The 26,376-nt window shown below is 41.7% G+C and overlaps 1 protein-coding gene across 1 annotated transcript in view; it reads right to left on the reverse strand.

Annotated features, from left to right (window-relative positions):
• Positions 1-26,376, reverse strand: part of LOC140482363 (low-density lipoprotein receptor-related protein 1-like) — a 1,932,271-nt gene that overhangs the window by 857,370 nt on the left and 1,048,525 nt on the right. Inside the window, exons 16-17 of the mRNA XM_072579726.1 lie at positions 7,118-7,258; positions 6,281-6,406 (exon numbers count right to left, since the gene is read on the reverse strand). Of these exons, the coding sequence (XP_072435827.1) occupies positions 6,281-6,406; positions 7,118-7,258 (267 nt within the window). The remainder of the gene's footprint in view (positions 1-6,280; positions 6,407-7,117; positions 7,259-26,376) is intronic.

Consider the following 26,376-nt stretch of genomic DNA (forward strand, 5'->3'; position numbering starts at 1 on the left):
CCAGGATCTGCATGTCCTCGGCAGAGCGGGAGGGGGAGTTGAAATGTTGGGCCATGGGGCAGTGGGGTTGATTGATGCAGGTGTCCCGGAGATATTCCCTGAAGTGCTCTGCAAGGAGGCATCCAGTCATCCCAATGTAGAGGAGACCACATCGGCAGCAATGGAGACAATAAATGACATTGGTGGATGTGCAGGTGAAACTTTGATGGATGGAGAAGGCTCCTTTGGGGCCTTGGATAGTGGTGAGGGAGGAGGTGTGGGCACAGGTTTTGCAATTCCTGCAGGGGAGGGTGCCAGGATGGGAGGGTGATTTGTTGGGGGGCATGGACTTGACCAGGTAGTCACGGAGGGAGCGGTCTATGCAGAAAGCGGAAAGAGGTGGGGAGGGAAATATATCTCTGGTGGTGGGGTCCGTTTGGAGGTGACGGAAATGTCGGCGGATGGTTTGGTTAATGTGAAAGTTGGTAGGGTGGAAGGTGAGCACCAGGGGTTTCTGTCCTTATTATGGTTGGAGGGGTGGGGTTTGAGGGCAGAGGTGTGGGATTTGGATGAGATGCGTTAGAGGGCATCTTCAACCATGTGAGAAGGGAAATTGGGGTCTCCAAAGAAGAAGGCCATCTGGTGTGTTCTGTGGTGGAACTGGCCTTCCTGGGAACAGTGGAGACGGAGGAATTGGAAATACGGGATGGCATTTTTGCAGGAGGTAGGGTGGGAAGAGGTGCAATCCAGGTAGCTGTGGGAGTCAGTGAGTTTGTAAAAAATGTCAGTGTCAAGCCGTTGTCATTAATGGAGATGAAGAGGTCCAGGAAGTGGAGGAAGGTATCAGAGATGGTCCAGGTGAATTTAAGGTTGGGGTGGAATGTATTGGTGAAGTTGATGAACTGCTCAACCTCCACGCGGGAGCACAGGGTGGCGCCAATGCAGTCATCAATGTAGCGAAGGAAGAGGTGGGGAGTGGTGCCGGTTTAACTATGGAAGATGGACTGTTCTACATAGCCGACAAAGAGACAGGCATAGCTGGGGCCCATACGGGTGCCCATGGCTATCCCTTTGGTCTGGAGGAAGTGAGAGGATTTGAAGGAGAAATTGATAAGGGTGAGGACCACTTCAGCCAAACGAATGAGAATGTCAGTGGAAGGGTACTGCTGGGGACATCGGGAGAGAAAGAAACGGAGGACTTGGAGGCCCTGGTCATGGCGGATGGAGGTGTAGAAGGATTGGATGTCCATGGTGAAGATGAGGCATTGGGGGCCGGGGAAACAGAAGTCTTGGAGGAGGTAGAGGGCGTGGGTGGTGTCTCCAATGTATGTGGGGAGTTCCTGGACTCGGGGGGAGAGGACAGTATCGAGGTAGGTGGAGATGATTTCGGTGAGGCAGGAGCAGGTTGAGACAATGGATCCTTCGAGGTGGTCAGCCTTATAGATCTTGGGAAGGAGGTAGAACCGGGCGGTGCAGGGTTCCCAGACTACAAGGTTGGAAGCTGTGGGTGGGAGATCTCCTGAGGTGATGAGGTTCTGGATGGTCTGGGAGATGATGGTTTGGTGATGGGGGCTGGGGTCATGGTCGAGGGGGCACTAGGAGGAAGTGTCTTCGAGTTGCCTTCTGGCTTCAGCGGTGTAGAGGTCAGTGCACCAAACTACTACAGCGCTCCCTTCAAAATAACACCCCAATGGAGGTGGATAGCACCTTCTGTTCCTTCACGTTCATGATAACAGCCAAGTTCTTTGTTATGTACACACACACAGCTGGCCTCAGGATCAAGCTGATGGTTGGGAAGGCCTTTGTTCCCATCACATTGCTGGATAGCTGCAAAACATAGACAATTTACAGATACCAGAACAAAAACAACTCAATAATTTCCATCTTTGCTCTAGTCCTTACAAAGACAGAGCTCTCAAGCACGCTAACACTAGTCAGATAAGAAACAGCCCCTGTGAATCAGGCAAATCCACAGGTCGAAAGTCAGTAGCAAACCTAGTGATCTGCTGCATGGTGAGGTAGCCAGAGCCAGATATGAAGTCTGCATTACTATTTCAGGTACGCTTGCAAGCATGATATAAAGTCTTGAAGCATTGACTATCATATCTGGGAGTCATTAGCTGCTGAAAGAGAGAAAATGCTGCATCCCCTGTGGCCTACACTAACTCTATGACCAAGGCTGCAGCACTTACCAATTGGCACCACCAACACTGAAAATAACAGCCCACAATATCACTTAGCAGCTTAACATGCAGTGCTTGTGGAAGAACCTGCTTCTGAAGGATTCAAAAGCACTGACCTAAAAGCCTTCATAGTTTCTGCAGTGGATGGTACACACTGCTGCCACTGGTAGAGGAATTAAGTCGAGAGTGTGGTGCTGGAAAAGCACAGCTGGTCAGGCAGCATGATCGAGGGATTGATTGTTTATGTAGACAGATGGGGTCCTAGTCAAACAAATTGTTTTGGCCTGAGTTGAGCTTCTTGAAAGTTGTGGAAGTTGCACGCATCCAGGTAAGAAGAGCACATTCCACCAAACTCCTTATGATGGCCAGACTTTGAGAAATTAGTGAGTGATTTACCTGTGATAGAATTCTGAGCTACATTTATAGACATTATATAAGTTCTGGTGACCTCCAGGATGTAGATGTTTATATGCCAGAGATATCATAGAATTTGTTGTCAAGATGAACACTTCCATCTTCAACACAAGACTCCATTCTCCTTCTGAGAATTCTGACAGATGATCATACATTTATTTTTGTTGTGGCTCGTGAGGTTCATTGTCTGTGTCAAGGTGATCTTAGGTGAATGCTTCCTGAGGCCTCCAATGGGGGCTGTTCATTATTGACTCATGTGCAGCATTTGTGATATGCAAATTCATTCTCATCTAGTGTTTCCATTTTTATCTGTGATGTTTGATCCAAATAGATACATATGAGTCAATTTAGAGTTGTATGACACTCACTTTGTTGGGTCTGAAAGCCTTGAACTCTCCCTTGCAGTGAAACATCTACTTCGATATACTCCGATTGCTCATCTCCTCTACAAAACTCCACAATGCCTGCTTGGGGAGGTTGGCTGGTCTTCACTTGTTATCCGCTGGTATGTACATCTACCTTTCTGTCCTCACTGCTTCCAACATCACCTGATGCATCTGTGAATTTGGGGATTGCTGTCTGTCATCCACTCACTTCCTCCAATGAACAACATTCAATGTACGATAATACTGTCACAAATGCTACTGGCATCCCTTATACTTACTCTGCCTTTATTAGGGTTTCTGACTCTTCACCCCATTCCACACCCACATCAGACACCATGTCCAGAGGAAAGTCTCTTAATTGGGTAGCTGCAGTGAAAATCACCCAGAAGGCTTGCTATTTGGAAGGATATGTTCTTGGCCTGGAAATTGACACATTGTTTCACCAAGGACCATGTTCCCAATTCGCTTCTGTTTATTTTTTTAAAACATTAAATTCACCAAAAAAAGGGAAATACTTTAATAGGTTTAGTGCCTTGTAGCATATTTTCACATATAAACCATGTTATCTGCAGCAAAATTATATGGAAGTGCTTAAGATGGTGGACTGCAATGAATTAAGTGTAATGAATCGCCGCTCAACATTTAAGATTAGAACTGCTCCTTTTGCAGTGCACAATTATGTTAATTGGTAAGGACATTTTTACTGAATTAATTGTTACAATTTTCAAGGGGAAATGAAACTTTATCAGCCTCATACCTTTATATCATACCTTTAATTATACACACCATTGATTTCTAAGAGCAACTAATAAATATGGTTACGAAGGTTCATAAATCAATTTGTCAGGAACTAAAGAAAAATACAGCAAGCAGATAGAGTGGATATTTTATGTGGCAGTCCTTGCATTGCTTTGTACAGATCATAACATCTTTCTAAATTCACCAATGTGGCAATTAATAACTAAGATAGGCTATTAATTTATCATAATTTTGAAATTTTGGAGAAGTTGATTCCATTCACGAGACAGCTCATTGTAATGAGAATTAAGGCCTACAAAAATCTATAGTCATAACGTTATTCACATTGAAACACAATTAGAGGACAAAAGTTGGAATTATTGTTATTTCAAAATTTCTTGAACATTGATACAGATCTGTATTTCCAACCAGCTTTTATTGTGAAATATAAACATTCGCAAGATAAGAATATGAATGTTAATTGGACACCTATCCACCTATTTCTTCATTATTTAGTTTGAAGATACATTTTACCCTTATATACTTGAATAACTATAAAAATTCTTGCAGTATAAAGCAATAACTCCATTTGTTCCAAATTATTTGGCCAGGGATTACTGAGTCCCATTGAGCAGAGAGGGAGAGGGCCTGAAAGTTGGTGTTGGCCAGTCATCAGTTTCTTCAACCTATTTCTTGCACTGGCCATTATTGCCTCATGTGATGGGAAGCCAATTAGTTTGAAATGAGACAAAAAAAAACAGCAGATTCCTAAGTAGACAGGCAGGAGGCTGGAAGAACACAGCAAGTCAGGCAGCATCAGGAGGTGGAGAAGTCGACATTTTGATTGCAACCCTTCTTTAAGTGGGGGTGGTTGTCAAGGGAGCTGCAGATAAAGAGGGTGAGGGGGGGGCAGGGTAGTGAAGTGGGGATAGGTGAACACAGGTAGAGCTTCCAAACTGGTTGGTCAATGGGAAGAATGAATCCGGTTGGTGGCTGGGAGAAATGGAAGGGAGGGACAGAGGCTTGGAAAGGAGCAGGAGGATAGGAAGGGAGGTTATTTGAAATTGGAGTACTCAGTGTTGAGACCTCAGGGCTGTAGGCTGCCCAGGCGGAAGATGAGGTGTTGTTCCTCCAATTTGCGATTTGGTTCGTTGTAGCAATGGAGGAAGCCAAAGATGGTCATGTTGGAAAGGGAGTGGGAAGGGGAATTAAAATGGGCAATGACTTGGAGGTTCGGTCGGTCCCCACAGGCCAGATTGAGATGCTCAGCAAAATGGTCCCTAAATTTATGTTTAGTCTCTCTGATATAGAGAAGATCACATTGGGAGCTCCTGATGCAGTAAACACGGTTGGAAGAAAGGCAGGTGACAAAACATAAACTTAGGGAATGGTTTGCCTAGCATCTCAGCTGGGCCCACAGGGGCCAACCACATCGCCAAGTCACTGCCCATTTTAATTCCCCTTCCCACTCCCTTTTCGACATGACAATCCTCCTCCATTGCCACAAATTAGTGGAACAATACCTCATCTTCTGCCTGGGCAGCCTACAGCCCGGAGGACTCAACATTGAGTTCTCCAATTTTCAATAACCTCCCTTCCCATCCCCCGGCTTCCTTCCAAGCTCCTCCACGTCCCATTCACCCCTCCCTGCCACCAACTGGATTCATTCCTCCCATTAACCAACCAGGTCATAGCCTCTACCTGTCTTCACCTATCCATACCACCAGCTTGCCCCCGCCACCCCTTTTATCTGCAGCTCCCCCACACCCTTCCTGAAAGAAAGTTTGCATCCAAAATGTCGACTTCTGCACATCCTGATGCTGCCTGGTTTGTTGTGTTCTTCCAGCCTCCTGCCTGTCTAGATTAGATTGAAATAGCTTTGTTTCACAGCGATTGCAAGATGGCCACTAGGATTTTCCAATGCGGTTTCATCAGTTTCTCAAACAAAGCAGGGATACTTTACCTGACTGGAGGCAGGCAGGTGGCAGCAGACCAGAGTGCCAGCATTTTTATCTGCCTGGCTGCTACTGAGCTGGCAATAGGAGCTGTTTATTAATTAAAGTTAGTGAAATGCTGGTTCCTGGCGAAACAATGCGACCATTTCCAGGCTAGAAACATAACGGCCATTTTGTATTGCTCTTTCAGTTACTTTGCAGTCACAAGTGATTGCTCCTTTTCAGCTAGAAGTGCTCTGGTTATTCCTCTGTTTTTGGGAACCTGCTTAGTGCCACAATTAGACAGGAAGCTTATCTTCATGCCAATTAAATGGGCACCACCTTGAAATTCCCAAACAGTGGCTGTCTTCTACCTGTCAGGGCAGTTATAAGACTGTAAACAGTGCTGACCTTTCCTGTACCAAACAGAAAATCCAACCCTTGACATCTTTACCCATTCTGTTTAATTATTTGAATGGGGAAACAATACTTATGAAGAATTATAGCAGGTTAAAAAAAATCCAAAGCTTGAAGATGAATTCACAGCTTAAACCCAATTCTACATCTGAAAATAACTTCAAATACAATTTTCACTGCAATTCAAAATATTACAACAACCTACATATAAATCAGATTGAGAAATTACCTGAACAAGTTTCATTCGATTCATCTTCACTGTTGACACAATCATTAGCTCCATCGCACAGCCACCTTTTAGGAATGCAACGATTATTTTGGCATCTGAAGTGATTAGCAGGGCATGTACTGTTGTCTAGCAAAACAAATTATGGCTGATCAGTCAAGACCGAAGGCTGTAGGTAAAATGTTAATGAGTGCAACATAAAACTGTAATATGAAGAGAAGATAAAACAGATAGATGTTTTGTGCATTGTCTTCAGTTCAAAATAGCTGTTTCTAATGAATTGTTATTTCTGCACTGAATGTTATCTCATAATTTTATCCTGTCACTGAAAATAGACGAGATGGCTAAAATATGAAAATGTCATGCTTTACAGCACCAATTTGAAGCTACATTCCACTCTGATTAATTTGTAACTTTTACCCACTATTAAATAAATGTTTATCACTGATAGGTTATTCTCAGGTGGTTATCAAACTTCTGTCATCCTATTCATGAAATGCACATCATCAAAACCACAGGGCCCAAAACCAATGCAGTTGTGCCACCAATGCTAATATTATTTTCGATGAACTGGAATAGCTGAATAATAAAATACCACACTTGTATGATAAGGCTGTCAATTTTAAGAATTCAGGAACTTTAAAAATAGTGTTCCAATGTTTGATCATTTATCTCAAAATGGAAACACTGAAATGATATTATTCATTACAATTAAATTTTCCAGGACATAGAACACAAGGTTACAAATTAATAAGGGAACTTAGATAAATCTAATTTATCCCCTTTTTTAATGAGTCAGCAACTAAACGAAAACACCAAGTTGTATAGTTCAAAACATACAGCAGATGTCTTGGTCTTCATCACTGCCATCAAAGCAATCATTATCACCATCACATTTCCAGCGTTCCTGAATGCATCTTCCATTTCGACAAGCAAACTCTCCAAAATGGCACTGTTGGAAAGTTGTAGGGCCAGGTTTTACTGGGGGAAAAAAACAAGTGAAAATTAGGACTATAAAAATTTGTTGTTGGTGTCAAAAAACATTAAATATCACAGGCATGACATTTCTTTTACTTCAGTTAATGTTACTAGAATACACTGGGCAAAATCAGCTAAAGCAGCAGCGAAGATCTCAGACTTCTAAGCACATCTAACACCTAAAAACACACAGGTTTGCATTTATTTCAATATTTTCTGTTAGTTCAGGATTAAATTCATTTGGGCCTAACTCTGTACAAAATTGACCAAGCGATCAGGTGAAAGTTGCAAAATGCATCAACTCACAAAGGTTTTTCAACTTTTTAACTTCAGCTGTGAAAGCAAGATAGCAATTTTTAAATTTCTTTTATTTTCAAAAACATGTTATAGTTCAATATTCTTTTTAAGCCCTCTTGAATGATTTTGAGTCAGCTAACTCACAGACGAAGGACTAAACATCCTTATGCATATTTTATTTTCTGCAACTGTAAAACTTCCAAGTTATCATTTTAAATATCTCCAGCAATGTATAAAGGTAAAGAGAAATAAAAAGCTGTTCCAAAGAGTGGCAATCAGAGAAAGATTGTCACTCTGCTCCTTCTTATTTGAGGTAGGAAAGAGCTGCACATTTCTGACAGGGGATTCCGACTACGCCTCTCAGGAATGTGAAACTTGACAGATATCTCATGGAGCAGGAGAGTCAGGAGTATGATGGTCCCTTTTTCACAGCAGTAGTTGCAGCAATCTGTGATTTAAAAGCTCAGCATCCACAGACAGCCACTTTGACAGCTCCTGGAGAAGGAGAAGTAAATATGGTAAGTAGGAGGTTAGGTTTCCAGGGAGGTAGGGCGCCGCATTGCCTGATTGATAGGGTGCCAGTGTGTAAGGTGTCAGGGTAGCAGGTAAGTAATGTGCCAGTTTGGTCAGGTGCCAGGTAAGTAGGGTGTCAGGTAAGTGATTGGTTTTGGTAGATCAGGTGGGTGTGAGATATTGGGTCCATCAAGGGTGGGACTCAGGTCCTCGGAGGGATTTCAGGGTGGGATGTCAGATCCCGGGTAGAAGAAAGGTATTATGTGTTGTTGGGGGTTGTGGTGGTGGGCAGCAGTACCATTTGGTTCAGTGTCCAGGTAAATTAAGGGGTCAAAAGAAGTATTGTTTTGGAGGGGTGTGACATGGCTTACGAGAACTGTTTAAGAGTTCATAAGGAGTTGGACTCAAGCTTTTAATTGTTTAACCTTTCCTGGGTAACCATTTACTTGACTGCAGCAGAACCATATATGTTCTCTGATTTAAGTTGATATTTGGAGGATTCCAGGCACATAGGGAATTGCACATAAGAACTTTCAAATTTTCCAGGCAATTTTCTGGGAGTTTGCTACATCAGCCATTCTGCACGGTCTCGATGTACAACCACCCTCTATGCTGTAGAAATTATAACCCTGCCATCTGATAATCAGAGTCATGTTTGCGATTATATTAAAATCTTCAAGTTTCAAGTATATCACTGTACATTCACTGACGCCACCTTAGAACAATTGAAATGTTATGCCACAGAAAGGGACTACGTGTCTGTGACAGCTGAATACACTCGCCACCTATTCTAATCCCACTTTCCAGCAACTGATTCAAATGAGGAAACAAACTCTCGATATTCACCACCCTCTGGGTGACAAAAGATTTTCCTGACACCTCTTCTAATCTTTCTACTAATGACTTTGAATCTGCACCCTTGATAATTTCTGTCTGTGCTGAGAGCAATAGTTCATCCAACGGTATTGAAGCCCCACATTATTTTGTATATCTCAATTAAGTCATCTTTCAGTCTCCACTGTTGTAATGAATAAACCCCAAAGCTTTCCTCAAAGCTGCAATTTTCAAGCACTGGCAACATTCTTGTAAATCTCTCCTGCGTTGTTTCTAAAGCAATTATGTTCTTCCTCTCGTGTGGCAACCCCAACTATGCATAAAACTCAGCAGTGGCTTTATCAATGTCTCATTGAGGCCCTGTGTTATGTCGCTACTTTTGTATTCAGTACCTTGACTAATAAACTTACACTCAACCTCCTTCCCGTTCCCTCAATCCCTCCTGACCTGCAGCAGTTCAAGGTGGGATCTCACCATCACTTTCTCCAGGGCAATTAGGGGTGAGCCCATGATTGCTGGCCTCGCAACTGACATCCAATGGTCAAGTAATTTTTAAGATGCAGAATGACGACTTAATTAAGTCACATATTATTATTAGAATTTATATTAAAATTATCTTCTCGCTGACTTTGTAACCATTTTCAAATTAATTGGAAATGTGATAGAAGATAAAAATTTCCACTATATTAAGCACATTTGCTATTTTGGTTCTGAATGGTGAAGTATAATGATGGTGTCAATCACTGGGACCTATGTCACTTTGGAGGATCTGGCTCATTGTGTAAGTAGCCTATCAGTCAGGACCACCCATACTGAAGACAGCCAATCTCGCATGTAAACCAACAAACAATGGAAATCAAAGTAGATCAGACTGCATCCATGGAGATAGAGCAAACTAATGTTTGAGTCTAGTTAGCTCATCTTCAGAGCTGAAGTGAAATGTGGAGGGGGCAGCATTTATGCTGTAGCTGGGGAAGGGGGGTGTAGAGTGCATGGGAGCACCAGCACTCTGCAACCCACCCCATCCCCCTCCAATTATAACATAAATACTTCTCCCTCCACACTTCACTTCAACTCTGATGAAGAGTCATCTAACTTGAAATGTTAGCTTCCTCTCCCTCCACGGATTCTGCCTGACCCACTGTGATCTCCACCCTTTGTTGTTTTCAGTACAGATTCCAGCATCTGCAGTAATTTGCTCCTACCTTGCATATAAACCATTCTGATTGGCAGGTTAATCAGTCAATGATTGCTGCTGTTTTGAACAACTACTTGTTCAAAAATAGACTTTTCTTACCCTTGAGAAAGAATCAGACATTCAAAGAACTGAAATCCATAAAAACTCATTTAAGTCTACTTTGGAATTTAAGATTCCAAAACAATAATATTTTAAAGTTTCATCATTCTACATTCTGTGAAAGGAATCAAAGGGTATGGGGGGAAAGGGGAAACACATTGTTGAGTTGAATGATCCTGTATTCTACTTTTCCCTCATAGAATCAAGATTTTGTACCTGAGAGTGAGTGAGTGAGTGTTGCTCATGAGAGAATTTCCACATTAAGACAGGATGATAGGTTCAGATGAAGTATGATATGAGGAGGCATAGATCAGTTGAGCCAAATATTCTGTTCCTATGGAGTAAATTTTATTCAGCTATTAATGGAAGCATTACATTTATTTTAATCTGTGACCTTCCTTTAGATTACTATTAGGCTATTCTCAATAACCTAAAAAATGTCATCTAAATTTAGCATTAAACAATTAAACTCCACTTAAATTTATATATCCACAAAATTTGAAAGCTCTGTCTAAAAGCAGAGAAATAGTGTTTTCTTGGATCATTAATCAATGCCCTAATTAAAAACATTTTAAAAATTTAAGCACAAAAATCAAGATTGACATTTCAGTTAACTGAGGGACAAAGGTTATTGTGCATTTATATTTTGAATGAAAATTATATTTTCCTCTAAATGTTAATTAAATATTAAAAATGTCACAGTAATTGCAACAGAGTCTAAGCTCCATTATGTTCAATGAACCTTAAAGAGTGAACAATCTTTGAAAATGCTTAAAGATTGGAGCAAAGAACTGCTTTAATGAGTTTCCACACAGAAATTTTTCTCCTGTGTGTAATTCCTGAGAAGTGTTTCTTGCAAAATAAAATGGATAAACAAAGAAAAGTCTGCATTGTCACCTGTTTTAATGTAAGAGAAATGAAAGAAAAAAACTGTATCAATGTCCTGATTGTTCTTAATTTGCCATTCACCTAAGAAAAAAGTTTTACTTCACAAAGTTTTGCTTGACCAACTGAGTATCAGAATTTCTGATCTTTGCCTCTGAGTTAATTACTGAGAACATAAATATATCCTTTCAAAATAAATTCTTGTCAGCAACATGAGTTCATAAGAGAATCCACTTGCCCGATTGTTTTAGTCGTAATTCAACTTGAGGGGTCTTTTCATTTCTTTCAAGAAATTCAGCAGGGGTCCTAAAATTCCTCATGGCTCGTGCTAGATCACCTCCAGTTCTGAAAATCCTTTGTTTTGCCTTGAAAAATTTGGAGCCTCACTTTATAGAGAAAGCGATGGCAATAGATGGAGTCAACAATAAATTGTTGGAGCCAAATAGCCTGCATCTCCAAATAGGACATTCAAAAAGCTGGTTTGAGAATTTGTTCTGCTTGATTAGGGGTGATCATAAAATTGAGGGAATCATAAAAATGGAGAAAGAGGACATCAGAGATTAGCTTAAATTACCACTTGCCCTTTGGAAACTGAATGCCAGACCCAACATTAAAGGCAAGGAATGAGTATGCTCTTGGCATAACCAAGATTTGGAAATAGTGATCACAATTTCTTAAGTTCATTTTGGAAACAGTGATCACAACTCCTTAAGTGTTAAGATAGCTATGAGAAAGGATATGTTAGGACCTTGTGGGAAGGTACTAAATTAGGGCAGTATTACATCAGTAATAGGCAGGAGCTAGGGTTTCTTAATTTGGAGGAGCTGTTATCAGGCAAGTGCAGATTTGACATGTAGGAGTTGTTTAAATTAGAGTTCAGGACTGCTATGTTCCAGTCAGGATGAAGAACAAGGATGGCCAGATAAGGAACCCCTGGATAATGAGGGAGATGGGGAATTTAGTCAAAAGGGAAAAAAAAGAAGTATATATAAAGTTTAGGAAGCTAAAATCAGACAGTGTCCATGAGAAATATAAAGGAAGCAGGAAATTAAGAGAGCGAGAAGGGGCCATGAAATGACCATGGCAAGGAGGGTTAAAGAGCATTGCAATGCATTCCATACATACATTAAAAATAAAAAGATAACTGTGGAGAAGGTAGGACCACTCGAGGATAAAGGAGGAACTGCTTGGAGGCAAAGGATATGGGTGAAATCCTAAATGTGTACTTTGTGTTGGTATTTATCTGGGAGAAGGATATGGATGATAGTACAATTTGTGTGGAGCATGCTAATATGCTAGGGCATTTTGAAATCAAGAAAAAGTCATGTTGGGTCTTTTGAAGAGCATTAAGATGGATAAGTCTCCATGATCCAATGGTATCTATTCCAGGTTAATGACAGAGGCAAGAGAGGGGCTTGATGGAGCATTGACCACAATCTTTATATCCTCGTTAGTCACTGGAGAGATGCTGGAGATTGGCAAGTAGCTCATGTTGTTCAAGAAGGTAAATAGGGATAATCCAGGAAACTATAGACTGGTGAGTCTCACATCAGTGGTTGGGAAGTTATCAGAGAGAATTCTTCAGGATAGAATTTACATGCATTTTGAAAAGTGTGGCGTAATTAGGACAGTCAGCACAGCTTTGTATGGGGCAGGTCAAGTCTTACGAAATGGAATTTTTCAAGGAGGTGACAAAGGTGATCAATGAGGATATAGCAGTGGATGTTGTCTATGTGGATTTTAGTAAGGCTTTTGGCATGATCCCTCATCATAGACTCTCCAGAAGATTAATGTGCATGGGATCCACAATGACTTGGCCACATGCATTCAGAATTGGCTGGCTCACAGAAGGCAGAGGGTAGTGGTGGAAATGTGTTTTGCTGACCAGCGGTCCTGCTGTTTGTGATTATCTGTAAATGACTTGGACGAAAATGTAGATGGTTGGGGTTAGAAAGTTTGCAGATTATATAAACATCGCTGGAGTTGTGGATAGTGTAGAAGGCTGTCAGAGGATACAGCAGGATATAAGTCAGTTGCAAATGTGGGTGGAGAAATGGCAGATGAGTTTAATCCAGGTAAGTGTGAGGTGCTACACTTTAGGAGATCAAATGTAAAAGAAAAGTATACACTTAATGGCAGGACCCTGAACTGCACTGATTTACAGAGGGATCTTTGGGGTTCAGTCCATAGCTCCCTTAAAGCAGCCACACAAGCAAATAGGGTAAGAAAGAATGCATATGGCATGCTTGCCTTTATTGGTTGGGGAATAGAGTACAAGAGTCACGATGTCATGTTGCAGCCTTTTAAGACTTTAGTTAGGCCACACTTAGAGTATTGCATTCAATTCTGGTTGCCACATTACAGGAAAGATGTGGATGTTTTGGAGAGGATGCAGAAGAGATTTACCAGGATTCTGTCAGGGAGACTTGATAGGAGTCTATAAGATTATGATATGCATAGATAGGGTTGACAGTCAGATCCTTTTTCCAGAGTTGAAACGTCTAATACTAGGAGCGGTGTTTTTAAGATGAGAGGGGGCAAGTTCAATGGAGCTGTGAGGGGCAAGTGATTTTTACACAGACCGTGATAGGAGTCTGGAACATGCTGCCAGGGGTGGTGGTGAAGGCCGATATGATAAGGGCATTTAAGGAGCTTTTAGTTAAGCATATGAATATGCGAGGAATGTTGAGATATGGACCAAGGATGGGCAGAAGGGATTAGTTTCATTTGGCATCATGTTCAGCACAAATTGTGGGCTGAAGGGCCCTGTTCCTGTGCTGTACAGTTTTAAGTTCTATAATCAGCAGGGTCCCCATCATTTGCATTTTCAAACCCAAACCCATTTTTGAACTTTTCTATTTGAAACATTTTGTTCATGGTGGTTGCCATTCAGGAGCGATATGGTGCTATAATATATTAGTTCTTCATTCAGATTGGCATTGGCTCAGCAGTCTAGTGAGCTAGGTATAATTACTAAGTATTCATTTGATTAGTTATTACATTTCACAGTATGCATTAAACAGAATTTTCAAAGAAAGGTCTTCATTATTTTTTCACCATCAAGCCTAGGCTCTGAGGTGACTCCGGAAGATACACTGGCACAGCATTCTCCCAGCCAACATTTATCCCTCATCCAATACTATCTAGCCATTCGTCTAGCTTTTTGTAAGGCGCTGCTGTACGGTAATCAATTCTTACGGTCCTTGACTTTCCAACAACTTCTAAAATCCTGACTGTAAAGCTTTTCAGGGCACCCTGTGCATTTTAACAGAAAGTATTCTTTTCATTGGGCCAATTTTAACCGAACCCGGTCACCTGGGAACTGATATGGTACAATGCCAGTTGTAGTAACTCAAGTAGTCTCCAGTAAACTCAAGTGAGAATAATATTAGTGAGGTGGTGAAATTAGCAATCTATCAAATCCACTGGCTTTCATGCCAAGCAATTTAGATTAAAATTACCACCTATATCTTCTACCTTCAAAGTTAAATATCAAAATATTGCCAGAAACTTACAAATAATATCATATTAAATCAATAGAGTTTGCATTGTTTTCTATTGTTCCTATCAGCATTATCTGGGAATAATCAGCTGAAGCATAAAAAATAAGTCAGGAGCTGTAATCATATCTGATTATCCAACTCCGTATCCTGATCCCGCTTTCTCCCTACACCCTTTAGCTCTAAGAACTACATCCAACACACTTGTGAAAACATTGAATGCTGTTTTCTGTCAACTGTTTTCTGTGATGGAAAGTTGCACAGGCTCGCCATTCTCTGGAGGAAGAAATTTCTCTTGTCTTGGTATTAAATGGGCAAAAGTGAGGAGTGCAGATGCTGGAAATCAGAGTCGAGATTAGAGTGGTACTGGAAAAGCACAGCCAGTCAGGCAGCATCCGAGGAGCAGGAAAATCAATGTTTCAGGCAAAAGCCCTTCATCAGGATGGAACGCAGGGAGCCACCAGGGTGGAGAGATAAATGGGAGGGGGTGGGGCTGGGGGAGAAGTTGGCAAAGAGTACAATAGGTGGATGGGGTAGGGTTGGTGGTGATAGGTCAGAGAGGAGGGTGGAGTGGATAGGTTGGAAAGAAGATTAGCAAGTAGAACCGGTCAAGAGGATGGTGCTGAGCTAGAAGTTTGGAACTGGGGTAGGGCTGGGGGAGGGGAAATGAGGAAACTGTTGAAGTCCACATTGATGCCGTGGGGTTGAAGTGTTCCAAGGCGGAAGTTGAGGCGTTCTTCCTCCAAGCGTTGGGTGGTGAGAAAATGGTGGTGGAGGAGGCCCAGGACCTGCATGTCCTTGGCAGAGTGGGAGGGGGAGTTGAAATGTTGGGCCACGGGGCGGTGGGGTTGATTGGTGCGGGTGTCCCAGAGATGTTCCCTAAAGCGCCCTGTGAGAAGGCGTCCAGTCTTCCCAATGTAGAGGAGATTGCATCGGGAGCAACAAATGATTGGTGGATGTGCAGATGAAACTTTGATGGATGTAGAAGGCTCCTTTGGGGCCTTGGATGGAGGTGAGGATGGAGGTGTGGGCACAGATTTTGCAATTCCGGTGATGGCAGGGAAAGGTGCCAGGACGGGAGGGTGGGTTATTGGTGGGCAATAAGGTATTAAATGGTCTATCCTGCATTCTTACTCTGTGATCTGTGTTTCTGGACTCTCTGGTCTTTAGGAGTTTACCCTGTCTAGTTTTGTTAGAATTTTATAGGTTTCTATATGATCCCTTCCTCATTCTTCAAAACTTCCAGGGAATATAGTCCTTATCAATCCAATGTTCCTTTGTAACCAGAACATCATTTGTCAGATAAGGAGACCAAATCAGTACACAGTGCTTTAGGTGTGGTCTCACCAAGGTTCTGTACAATTGCAGCAAGACATCTCTGTTTGTGCACTCAAAAGCTCTTGCTATGAAGGCTAACATACCATTTGCCTTCTACACCACCTGAATGCTTATTTACAGTGACTGATGGTCAAGAAACCAGGTCTTGTTGCACCTTTCCTTCCCCAACTCATTGCCATTCAGATAATAATTGTCACCAAACTAGGTAATTTCATATTTATCCACAATGTACTTCATCTACCATGCAGTTGCTCACTCTCTGAACTTATTCAAATCACATTGGAACATAGAGTCATAGTCATAGAGATGTACAGAATGGAAACAGACCCTTCAGTCCAACCCGTCCATGCCGACCAGATATCCCAACCCAATCTAGTCCCACCTGCCAGCACCCGGCCCATATCCCTCCAAACTCTTCCTATTCATATACACATCCAAATGCCTCTTAAATGTTGCAATTGCACCAGCCTCCACCACATCCTCTGGCAGCTCATGTACCACCGTCTGCGTGAAAAAGTTGCCCCTTAGGTCTCTTTTATATCTTTCCCCTCTCACCCTAAACCTATGCCCTCTAGTTCTGTACTCCCCCATCCCATCTTTGTCTATTTATCCTATTCGTGCCCCTCATAATTTTGTAAACCTCTATAAGGTCACCCCTCAGCCTCTGATGCTCCAGGGTAAACAGCCCCAGCCTGTTCAGCCTCTCCCTATAGCTCAAATCCTCCAACCCTGGCAAAGTCCTTGTAAATCTTTTCTGAATCCTTTCAAGTTTCACAACGTATTTCCGATGGGAAGGAGACCAGGATTGCAGGCAACATTCCAACAGTGGCTGAACCAATGTCCTGTACAGCCGCAACATGACCTTGCAACTCTTGTACTCAATACTCTTCTCTGCATCTTCCTCACAGTTCTACCTTCTATCCAGCTTTGTGTCATCTACAAACTTGGAGATTTTATATTTAGTTTTCTCTCTGAAATCATTAAGGAATTTTGTGAATAGCTGGGGTCCTAGCAATGATCCCTGCCTTTCCTGACTAGGCGCTTGCTTCCACTCAGAAAATTATCCAGAAATGAACTAGTGCAAAAGACCAGGCCACTTCATTGCTAATGAATAATGCCCTAAAATGACTTACATTTATTTTTAAGGTGATCTGTTCTATTGGTTTCAGATTTAATACACTGGAACAAGCCTTTCTTCCAATGCTGACAATAATTTGGAACAAAACAACAGATTTTGATTGTTGCACTGGTTCGGAAAATCACCTCAAAAATTTATTGTTTATTTTTACAACATACAGGCACTACTATGAGGGCTTTTGTGGTGGAGTGTTAGAGCTCTACCTCTGGACAAGAAAGTCTGACTTCCAATGAATGTGTGTCATAAAATATTCAAACAGAGTGATCACAATAACTACAGGCACTGGTAAAGACAGGGCTGACACCTATTTCTTCTTTATTGAACTTTATTCATCTTTTATCTTTATAAGATGGCACTGTGGCACTGTGGTTAGCACTGTTGCCTCACACTATCAGGGACCTAGGTTTGATCCCAGCCTTGGGCAATTGTCTGTGTGAAGTTTGTACGTTCTCCTTGTATCTGGATGTAGGTTTGCTCACTGAGCCGGAAGGCTCATTTTCATGCTCAGCAAGCAGACGTACATCCATAAACTCAACCTGAGCTACAAATCTTCTCAAAACTCGCTTTCTCCTTGTATCTGTGTGAGCTTCTGCTAGGACTTCTGATTTCCTCCCACAGTCCAAAGATGTGCAAATTAAGTGGATTGGCCTTGGTAAATTGTCCCATAGTGTCCAGGGATCTGCAGATCAGTTAGATTAGCCATGGTAAAAGTGGGGTTACAGAGAGGGGAGGGAAGTCGATCGGTGCAGAGTCAATGGGCCAAATAGCCTCTATCTGCAATGTAAGCATTCAATTATTCTATTTTCAAAGAATGATACCAATGTAAGTATTAAATGATATGCATAGCATTTTAAAAGTCATTCTCAAAAAAAATTCATAGGTGTCTCTCACAATGGATTTTCTTTATGTCTAGAAATCCACTGTCAACTAATGGCACTGTTCCTACCTCTAGGTCAGGGGATCAGGGGCTAAGTGCCAGCTCAGCACTTGTTAGTCACTGAAGTGTGTCACAAGTCAAAAAAATGCATAAGGTTGGCATTCTTAAATATATAAAGAAACACTTGTCTTTTTAAGGCTGAAAAAAAAAGGACCTATGATATATATGGTGGTCGATTGTGCTGCTTCATGAAGATTTGTACTTGTGCAAAGTAATTTTATTTTGGCTCCATTTCCTGACTGTGCCCAAAGTGAAAATTCTACTCCTATGTATGCACAAAACAACCAGTAAATAATACTGATAGTTGATAGATTAGTTCATTTTGAAACAGGACATTGATCATATTTGAAAACAGAAAAATTAAACAACAGAGCTTCAATGAATAGTCAGTTTTTGCAGTGAGTATCGATCACATACAGAGACCGGAACATATGCTGATTAAATCCATTTCATAAGGTCACTGCACACTTTGATTGTTTGGTGCTTGTGGGAGGGGTGCATTGGTACTTTGAGATTTCTTGGCATTTTCTTGCATTGAAAGCAGTATAAATCAAAGGGGTGAGACAGTTGGATTGGGCCTGGTGTTCAGGGATTAATTTAGGTCAAAGGTACAAAAACCCAATCTACCAGTGGCCAGATCAACTGGCTTTTGGCAGGGGCAGTGGGGAGAGTACAAATATAGCTCATGATCAGTCGGCAGGCTGTAATCAGTGAGCTTCTAAGAGTTGGTCCATGTGAGAAATTTATCATCATCTCGAAATAAATGCAGGAACAGGTTAGTACTGTATGTTTTGCTTTACTCAAAACTGCTTCTTGAGGAGTAGACAATTTCTAATGATTATTCTTAGGTGAAGCCAACGATTGCAAGCCGAAACATGGTTTCTGTTTAAGTGTGGCCTCTACAATAGTGAGAGACCAACTGGATAGATATTTGAAATATATAATTTCTCATCTATTAGGGTGATTTGTTATGATTGGCCTATACCCTGGGCTCCACATTTTAATTTTTAATCCACATTTGAGAACCCAAAATCTGGAACATATTCAGAATCTGACCCTGTGTTGCATAGCAACAGTGGCATAATGTAAAATTACTAACCAGATTGGGTGGCACGGTGGCAGAGTGGTTAGCACTGCTGCCTCACAGCGCCAGAGACCCGGGTTCAATTCCCGCCTCAGGTGACTAACTGTGTGGAGTTTGCACGTCCTCCCCATGTCTGCGTGGGTTTCCTCCGGGTGCTCCGGTTTCCTCCCACAGTCCAAAGATGTGCAGGTCAGGTAAATTGGCCATGCTAAAGTGCCCATAGTGTTAGGTAAGGGGTAAATGAAGGGGTATGGGTGGGTTGCGCTTCGGTGGGGTGGTGTGGACTTGTTGGGCTGAAGGGCCTGTTTCCGCACTGTAAGTAATCTAATCGAATCATCGGCTCTTCTTTCATCAGACAGAGATGACTGATCATGGTTTAACTTGAGGGTCACCACACTTCAGGTAACAGGAGAAGCTGAGAAGGAGAATCCTCATGGTAACCTCAGCCAGTGTGGGAATAGAACCAACATTGTTGATATCATTCTGCATTGCATACCAACTTTCAGCTGATTGAGCTAAATCAAACCCCAAATCAGTGCCACAAAATTATTTTTAAATGAAAATCACTTAATTGACAGAGCACTGGATTTGGCATCCAATTAGAGGCACTGGGAATGGCCTGGAGTCAGAATATGCAAATTGAAGGTCCTTTGATCAGGTTGGCAGTAGACAGGTGTTGATTTTGGGATGCTTGTGAAAACAATTACCTAACATAGGCTTTTGATAATTTATAACAAGTTTATTTTAGTTTGTTGAGTTTGTTTAAAAAAAAGCTTAGATGAGATACATCAGTTAATTGGTCAAAGGAAGTAAACAACTGTGACAAATGAGGACTCTTCATTAATTCCAAAGCTGTTGTGTAGAAAGGAGAAGCATTGGTGACAGTTTTATAGTGATGGAGTGTTCACTCCTTATATTGTGCTGTATTTGATGGTAAAGAGCTTTTATCTTCCCTCAGTTTGATGTAGGGAATGCCTGGTTATCCACCCAGAAGATGGCACCTCATACACTGGATCCCCTTGTTCTCTTTCACTCCACTTGTTGATATCCCTTATTTTGGGGGCTGGATATCGATGCTATGTTAATTACCAGCCTAAACTGTTTCAGTGAGTGACCATGAGCAGCTATTCATGCTGCCAAGATGTATACTGCCCATGTGCCCACCTCCAATTGAAGATTTATGTACATTCTTTCTTTGAAGAAAACCTTCTTAATTTCCAAAATCCTGCATTTAAAAAAGGGTAGCCTGATGCCCAACAAATCTGTTGTTAATATTTGTAAGGGTCTAGCTACTGATACTGACACAGTTAAATGACGTATCATGCTACATAGGAAATACTAAATACGGAAAACAAAAAGAACACTGTTTTAACAGAGTCCTCGATTTCAAACACAGGACAGACCTTGCCATTCACTGAGGGGCTGATAGAGGAAGGGGTGCAGAGGGACAGGGGAGGAATTGATAAGTGGCCTCAAGGTTATCTGATGTTTCCTGTCAAGCATGAACTGAGGTTATTGTACATAGGCAAGAGATATTATCTATGACCACCAAAAGGGTTGAGATGGCATTGGCTACAGAGCTTAGCAATAACCAGGAGGATGAGACTTCAATTACATAAATGATCCAATGTCCTGATAAAACTGGGAAAGGTAAGTGGGAAACCTTTCACTCTAGGTAAAAACAATGACTGCAGATGCTGGAAACCAGATTCTGGATTCGTGGTGCTGGAAGAGCACAGCAGTTCAGGCAGCATCCAAGTAGCTTCGAAATCGACGTTTCGAGCAAAAGCCCTTCATCAGGAACTGAAGTCATTAGCAAACAGGATTAAGGAGAATCCCAAGGCTTTTTATACATAGACAAAAAAACAAAAGCATAACCAGAGAAAGAGTTGGCCCACTTAAAAGACAACGGAGGAAATCTATATGTGCAGCCAGAAGAGGTAGGTGAGGTCCTAAATGAATACTTTATGTCAGTATTCATCAAGAGAAGGAATTAGTGGAGGCTGATCGAGAAGAGGGAGTGTCAAATTTCTAAGCTAAGTTGCTATTAAAAAGGAAGAGGTGTTGTCTGTCTTAAAAATTAGTAAGATGGATAAGTCAGCTATTACGAGGGGGCATAGCTTTAAATTAAGGGGTGGTAGGTATAGGACAGATGTTAGGGGTAGATTCTTTACTCAGCGAGTCGTGAGTTCATGGAATGCCCTGCCAGTAGCAGTGGTGGACTCTCCCTCTTTATGGGCATTTAAACGGACATTGGATAGGCATATGGAGGATAGTGGGCTACTGTAGATTAGGTGGGCTTGGATCGGTGCAACATCGAGGGCCAAAGGGCCTGTACTGCGCTGCATTTTTCTATCTAAGTCAATGGGTCCTGATGGATTCTATCCCAGAATATTGAGGGCGGCAAGAAAACAAATTTCTGGAGCATTGACAGACATTTTTGCATTGTCTTTGGCCACAGGTGAGGTCCCAGAGACTGGAGAATAGCCAATGTTGTCCCATTGTTTAAGAAGGGTAGCAGGCATCATCCAGGAAATTACAGACCTCTAAGCCTCATGTTTGTGGTAGGGAAGTTTTTGGAAAATATTCTCAGGGACAAGATCCGTACACATTTAAAAGCAAATGGACTTATTACTGATAGGCAGCATAGTTTTGTGCGGGGGAGGTTGTGCCTTACTAACACGATTGCATATTTTGAGGAGTTGACAGAGATGATTGATGAGGGAAAAGTGGTTGATGTTGTCTATACGGACTTCAGTAAAGCCTTTGACAAGGTCCCTCATGGCAGACTGGTACAAAAGCTGAAGGGGTGAACTGGCAAGATGTTTATAGAACTGGCTTAGTCATATAAACGGAAGGTAGCAGTGGAAGGATGCTTTTCAGAATGGAGGGTTGTGACTAGTGGTATTCCACAGGGATCAATGCTGGGACTTCTGCTGTTTGTGGTCTACATAAATGATTTGGAGAAAAATGTTCCTGCTGTAATCAGTAAGTTTGCAGATAATACAAAGATTGTGGAGTTGCGGATAAGGAGGAGAATTGGTAGAGGATATAGTCGACATAGATCAGTTGGAGGCATGGGTAGAAAAATGGCAGATGGAGTTTAATCAAGACAAATGGGAGGTGATGCATTTTGGAAGGTCAAGTACAGGTAGAAATTATACAGTGAATGGCAGAATGTTTAGGAGTATTGATATACAGAGGGATCTGGGTGTGCAGGTTCACAGATCATTGAAGGTAGAAGTGCAGGTAGATAAGGTCGTGAAAAAGGCCTATGGCAAGCTTGCCTTCATGGGAAGGGGCATTGAGTATAAGAATAGACAAGTTTTGCTGCAGCTTTAATGAACTTTAGTTGGGCTACACTTGGAATATTGTGTACATTTCTGGACACTACACTTCAAGAAGGAGAAGCCAATGCTTTGGAAAAGGTACAAAAAAGGTTTACCAGGATGTTGCCTGCTATGGGGAATTTTAGTAATGAAAAAAGGTTGGATAGACTGGGTTTGCTTTTAATGGAATGCAGAAGATTGAGGGGGCAACCTGATGGAAGTTGATAAGTTTGTGAATAGTATGGGTAGAGTGGCAAGTATGAGTTTTTTTCCCAGGATGGAGGGGTCAATTACTAGGGGACACAGGTTCAAGATGAGGGGGGGGGGGGGGGGGGGGGGAGTTTAAAAAAGATTTGAGAGGCAGGTTTTTCACACAAAGGGTGGTGAGTGCTGGAACGTGCTGCCAGAGTTGGTGGTGGAAGCAGACACAATAGCAGCATTTAAGCAACACCTGGATAAATATATGAATAAGAAGGGAATAGAGGAATACGGGTCCTGTAAGTGAAGATAGCTTTAGTATGGAAGGGCAAAACGTGTCGGCACAGGCTTGGACAGCCGGAAGGGCCTGTTCAGAGCTATATTGTTCTTTGTTCTTTGAGTCATGTCAACGTCATGTTGGCATATGTGCAGGAGGCCAGGTTACTAATACATCATTATCTCCTCTTCTAGAAGGAAAAGAGAGATCTCAACAGTCACGAGATGTTTCAAATAGATAATGGTGCAGCAGGTACCAATAGATGCCAGTCATTGCAATGATCCTATTACAACAGGATGATGAGACTGGAAGCTGTGGCCATCAAAGTCATTTGATTGATGTATCTTCAGTGTTGGCCTGCCTTGAAGTGACTCAGACTGCTTGCAGCTATCGTCTCCAGAATTCAAGTGCCTTTCTTTGTTGGAAAAGGTTAGGTTATCGATAGAGGCACAGCCTATAGTTATGTTAATAATGCTTAAGGTCCAATTTCCACCAGCTGTAGACCTCCCAGATGGAATGTGTGCTCCACAGATGATGAATACTTAAGGCTGTCAGAAAGAACCAAAGCCAAATTGATTTTTCCAAAATACATTTTTCTTTCATGATTTCTTACACGGCCAGAGCTTAATATGAAAAGAATGAGAATATACTGACAGAGAGTAACATTAAATTATACAGATATGCAATACCAGTTTAAAAATGATGCATCACGTGCCAACTTCCTACTTTTTAATTGGGTAAATTCACAACTTAGATTCCAACTTAATCTCCATTTCCATTCTGCACACCATGTGACCTGATAGCAGATATGGTGTAACTGCATTATTACAGCACAGAGGGAGACCATTTTGCTCTTTGTGTCTGTGTCAATACTTCAATGAGCATCTGACCCAGTCCCATTCTTCTGTCTTTACTCCTCGATTATTCTTTTTCAAATAGCCATTCAATCGTGCTTCGAATAAACCTGTTGAACTATTAACTGGTGTTGTGTGATTTTTAACTTTGTCCACCCCAGTCCAACACTGGCACCTCCAAATCATGTTTGAATGATCTGATTGAATCTGTCTTTACCACATTTTCCAGCAGTGCATTTCAGAAGCTAACCACTGCTCTCGTATCACATTTGCTTCTACGACTGAAGTAGTTCAAAACCGTCCCCTTGCAATCTCAATGCTCTCATGTGAGAAAACTTTTTCTCCCTATTTATTCCCTGAACCTCTCATGATTTGAATACTTCAGTCAGATTTCCTCTCAACATTCTCATTGTCACTTCTCCAGCCTATTTTTGTCATTAAAATTTCCCATTCCTGAAACCATCTTCATAAATGCCTTCTGCTTCTTTCCCACTACTGCTAAGATCAAACAAATGTCATATATAGCATCAACATCCAAGTCCTTGTACTCCAAGCCTTTGATAATAAAGTCTAAGATATTTTATGTTTATTTACTGTTCTCTGTCTGTATTGCCAATTTTAATGACCTCTGGACACACACACACAGAAAATTCTGCTCTGCTTTTAGAATACTATTTCTTCTTATTCTTCTGACCAAATTATACCCACATTGAACTTCATCTGCTATCTGTGTGCCCACTTCAACAACTTGTCTGTTTATTTTTGAAGTTCTTTGTTGTCTCTTTCAAGTTTACAATACTTCCAAGTTTTGTATCATCTGCAAATTTTGAAAGTGCACTTCACACATGAAGATAATTAAAATATATCAATAAAAACAAAGGCTGTAACACTTATCCCTTGGGAACTCCACTACAAATGTTGCCACAGCTGAAAAACCTCCATTCATCTTTTGCACCACTTCGTCATTTTTTACCTTTATGCTGATTTCCCTTTTTTTAAAAATGAACTTCAACATTGTTCACAGTTGCCATCAGAAAGTCCAAATACAGGGCAACCTCGATTATCTGAACAAGATGGGCGGGGAGTATTTTGTTCGGATAACTGATTGTTCAGATAACTGATTGGGTCGTAAACAAGTGGCAATTTACAAGTGCTGGTTATCCGGCTGTGCGCACCATAATGCCATTTAACTGATAGCTGATCTAATCATAAACAAGCAGTAATTCGAGTGCCAGTTTTAGATTAGATCAGATTCTCTGTAGTGTAGAAATAAGCCATTTGGCCCAACAAGTCCACACCGATCCTCCGAAGAGTAACCCACCCAGACCCGTTTCAAGCTGACTAATGCATCTAACACTATGGGCAATTTAGCATTGCTAATACACCTGAACCGCACATCTTTGAACTGTGGGAGGATAACCGGAGCACCTGGAGGAAACCCACGCAGACACAGGGAGAATGCGCAAACCCACACAGACAGTCACCCGAGGTGGGAATCAAGCCTGTGACCCTGGCGCTGTGAAGCAGCAGTGCGAACCACTAAGCCACTGTGCTGCCTCAGTTATCAAACATGCCCCAGTTATCTGACAATGCACGCCATAATGCCATTTAACTGATAACTGAATGCTGAGTTGCCAAATGCCATTTTTATGGTACCTTGAGATTCTTGTTCAGATAATCCGAAATTCGGATAATTGATGTTCGGATATTCGAGGTTGTATTGTATAATACATTAACAGCATTACCCTCATTAACTCTCTCTATTACCTTTTTTTAACAAAGCCAACAATTCAATTAAAAATGACTTTCCTTATGAAATCCATTCTGGTTCTCCTAAAGTAATCCGTGGGCGGCACGGTGGCACAGTGGTTAGCACTGCTGCCTCACAGCGCCAGAGACCCGGGTTCAATTCCCGCCTCAGGCGACTGACTGTGTGGAGTTTGCACGTTCTCCCCGTGCCTGCGTGGGTTTCCTCCGGGTGCTCCGGTTTCCTCCCACACTCCAAAGATGTGCAGGTCAGGTGAATTGGCCATGCTAAATTGCCCGTAGTGTTAGGTAAGGGGTAGATGTAGATGTAGATGTAGGGGTATGGGTGGGTTACGCTTCGGCGGGGCGGTGTGGACTCGTTGGGCCGAAGGGCCTGTTTCCACACTGTAAGTAATCTAATCTAATCTAATCTAATCTAATTTGTTTGTGTGACAATTAATTGTTCCCAGAAACTCCTAACCACTAACACTAAACTAGTAGTTGTTCAGCTGATCTTTAAAGCCTTTTTGAACAAGAGAATGATATTTTCAATTCTCCAGTCCTCTGAAACCATCCAAGCATAAAAGAGATTTAAAAATTATTGCCAGTTCCACTGCAATTTCCATTCTCACTTCCTCAGTATCCTTAAATAAATCACACTGGGTCCCAAAACATTGTCAACTTTAAGTATAGTCTAGTCAACAGCTGCTCCATTTGAATTTTAAACCCTTTCAGCAACTAAATTTCCTCCTCTTTCATCATAGGCCATATAACACCTTCTTCCTTTGTGAAGACAAATACAATGTATTCATTTACTATTTTAGCCCTGCCCACTGTCTCCATGTACATATTACTGTTTTGATCCCATTTATCACCCTCGAATCATCTGTGTGC

The sequence above is a fragment of the Chiloscyllium punctatum genome, chromosome 10, assembly GCF_047496795.1.
Source record: "Chiloscyllium punctatum isolate Juve2018m chromosome 10, sChiPun1.3, whole genome shotgun sequence".
Classification (NCBI taxonomy): Eukaryota; Metazoa; Chordata; class Chondrichthyes; order Orectolobiformes; family Hemiscylliidae; genus Chiloscyllium; species Chiloscyllium punctatum.